This window comes from Equus asinus, chromosome 18, assembly GCF_041296235.1.
Source record: "Equus asinus isolate D_3611 breed Donkey chromosome 18, EquAss-T2T_v2, whole genome shotgun sequence".
Lineage (NCBI taxonomy): Eukaryota > Metazoa > Chordata > Mammalia > Perissodactyla > Equidae > Equus > Equus asinus.
In genome coordinates, this window is record NC_091807.1 from 27635239 (window position 1) to 27638183 (window position 2945).

Sequence of the window (2945 nt, forward strand, 5' to 3'; positions counted from 1 at the left end):
TTTAAGCATATGTCTTGCTTTCCTTGATGTCTTACTTATTTGCCTGTATATGATAAATGACTCCTTTTCAACACACCCAATTTTTAGGCCTTTCTGAATTAAGTCTGAAAAAGAAAACAATCTTAGGAAAAATCTATCTAAATCATTGCTTTTCTGTTTTTTCTCGCTATTATTTGAAGATATTTGCATTTATATGGCCTTTATCACTAACGTACTATTAATATTTTATATTACCAAGGGTAACACTTACTGAAGCCTTGCTGGTGGTTTGTAGAATGGAGTGAGGGTTTGACACTAACACCTAGTCTTGAATTATTTCCTATTTAATGTTTCAGAGTTACTACATGATCTTTGGAGGATAGAAATTCAGTCTTAAATTGACCCTGCTGTTAAATATACCAACATCATTGAAAATATGTAACAAGTTTATTTTATTATAATAAGGATGGACATGCAATAAACATTTGGTGAACTAATTTAATCTGTTCATTGAAATTATATACTGTAAATTAAATACATTTTTATTACATAATAAACACAATATTTGAGGAGTTAAAAATGAATGCATAAATATTGATTGATTCGCAAGATATTAGAGATGCTCAGAAGCAACCCATAGGAGTAGCCTTGCTCCACAAACACTCTCTACTCGTCCCCATCCTACCCCCTACACACATTTTTAACCTTGATATTAGCATGTATACACGGGAAGTGGAAAACTGAGAAAATAACACATATAATTCAAACAAAGCAGAATGCCTTAGCCATACCTAGGTACTTATGAGAGAGAAAAACAGGAGGTACTTATTTTAGCCTGACTAATTGCCTGAATCATTACCTTGATTTTTCGTTTTCCTTGGCATGTGTAGACCTGTATAATGACTAAACAATAAAACAAGGAAGAGAAACTATTGCCTTCAACACCCAAACCTCAATCCCCTAGTTAGGACCATATTTCCTCTTGTATGAGGAGTGTTCATAGGTTCCATTGATGTCCTTGTTAGGACTGATACTTCCGTTTGCTTGTAAATGAAAATTATAGGTTGTGAAAGCATACGACTTTTCACTTATAAATTATTTTCCTTTGAATATATAATTCTAAGCAAGTTTGACTGTATAAATTAGATGCTTTAAAATCCATCTTCTTAAATGTCCTAAGAGAAATCAGAGGTCCATTTTCCTTAAGTGTTTATTCTAGTACATTTGAGTTTCCTAAAGGAATAACAAATCTTTTCATTGGGTGGTCATTTCCATATTTGATAAACTCAACTAAAAAATCCTTATTTGATGTCTGTTATTTTTCAGGTTGTTTAGAAAAGAAAAAAAATCATCATTTTAGTTGTTACTATGTTAGTATAAGAAATAATTTGAAGGAAAAATAATTGATGTCATATTTTAGAATATATCTTATTGCCATGTATTATCAATCTCAATATACTTTGGGTTTCTTAGCAGATAATATATGATTGTCAAAAAGAGTAGTCTATCATTATACTAAGGATTGTGGATATATTTGATTTTAGACTACAAAAATTGGAATGGGGATTATTTGAGTCCAATAATATAGCAAATGCATTTAATACACATGAGGTCAGAATGTCCAAATTAAGTCATTTCTATTCCTACCACAGGTGACAAACTACAATCTATATGCCCTTTCTGCTTTTTATCTCAATTTAAATGAAGTTATAAAGCAAGTTCTCCTGCCTGACATACTTACAGCTTCCGTCAGGACTCTATAAAACACATTGATCATAATCCGTAGTTTGAGCCCAAAGTAAACATTAGACATAACTGGTGGAGGTCTTACTTAGCATTGTCACGTTCCTTCGCTTATCTGTGTGTGGCACAAAATGTCCAGGGGCTGGATATCTAAGCCTTTGCTTCTTTCTGTTGCAACAGCAGAACGCACATAGCAGACTCCCTCCAATGAAGAGGACAGCGGTGCTTGCCCAGCCGAGGAAAAGCGCTGCTCCCAGCTCTCGTTTCCGACCTATGTTGATGGCTGGGTTGTAGAAATCTCTGATGATGATATTGGCTGTCCAGGACACTGGAATCAGAACGAAGATGCCCGTCAGGATGAAGAGCACTCCAGACGTTCCCAGAAGGTACGCTTTAGTCCTCTCGTTAGATCCCGTGCACTGGATCTGCTTCATGCCACAGATGCCAATAACCAAAGCAATCAAGGAGAGAGCAACGGCCACACACATGAGGGCCCGGGCTGCTTCTAGGGCAGGTGGGAGAGCCAGTAAAGAACTATAGAACTTGCACTGCAACCTGACCCTGGCTTGTCGGACGCAGTTCATCCAGAGCCCTTCCCAGACCCTTTCAAAGACAATAATGTTGCTGCCAATAAAAGCTGATACTCTCCACTGCGGCAGAAGGGTGGTGGCAAGAGTCCCGACCATGCCGAGGAACCCAAGAACCAGTCCAGCAATTTGCACAGGGTAAAATGCCATCGCCTTTACTTTGAAGACTGAGCCAGTCTGGAATGGAGGCTGCTAGAGATCCAGAACGCGGAGGCCTCTTTGAGATGACAGCAGTCTCTAATGATGTTCTCCACTGTTACTGCCCATAACATTTTCATCCAAATCAGCAGCAGTGACTGAACTTGGCTTAACTAGAAGTACCTGTTGTAAATGCATGCTGCCTTTGTACACACGCATTCATTTCTGTATGGATTATTTACTAGTCATATATAATTATTCCCCAGCCAATAAGAAGATAGCCAGAGGTGTGTCAAGAAATACAACGTTCAACTTTAGTATTTCTCATATTATTATTGTCTTAGCAATGCTGTGATTAAGTGTCAAAGCTTCCATTGTGGATTGCTAATTACAGCGCTGAAAGCTTCCTGTCTGAAAGTCACTGATATAAAAGTATAAATTTGTATGTTACACCGTAACCGAAGACAATACCAAAATCTTGCCAGTTCTTTGGAGAGC

At 37.4% G+C, this 2945-nt stretch overlaps 1 protein-coding gene across 1 annotated transcript; it reads right to left on the reverse strand.

Annotated features, from left to right (window-relative positions):
- Positions 1-463: 463 nt before the first annotated feature.
- CLDN17 (claudin 17) lies at positions 464-2679 on the reverse strand. The gene has a single exon (XM_014866456.3). It carries the CDS (start codon positions 2457-2459, stop codon positions 1785-1787), a length of 675 nt encoding a protein of 224 aa, XP_014721942.1. The 5' UTR covers positions 2460-2679; the 3' UTR covers positions 464-1784.
- Positions 2680-2945: the final 266 nt, after the last annotated feature.

What these genes read in the sequence shown, in the direction of transcription:
- CLDN17 (XM_014866456.3), bottom strand. Translation starts at nt 2,459, where the DNA reads ATGGCATTTTACCCTGTGCAAATTGCTGGACTGGTTCTTGGGTTCCTC.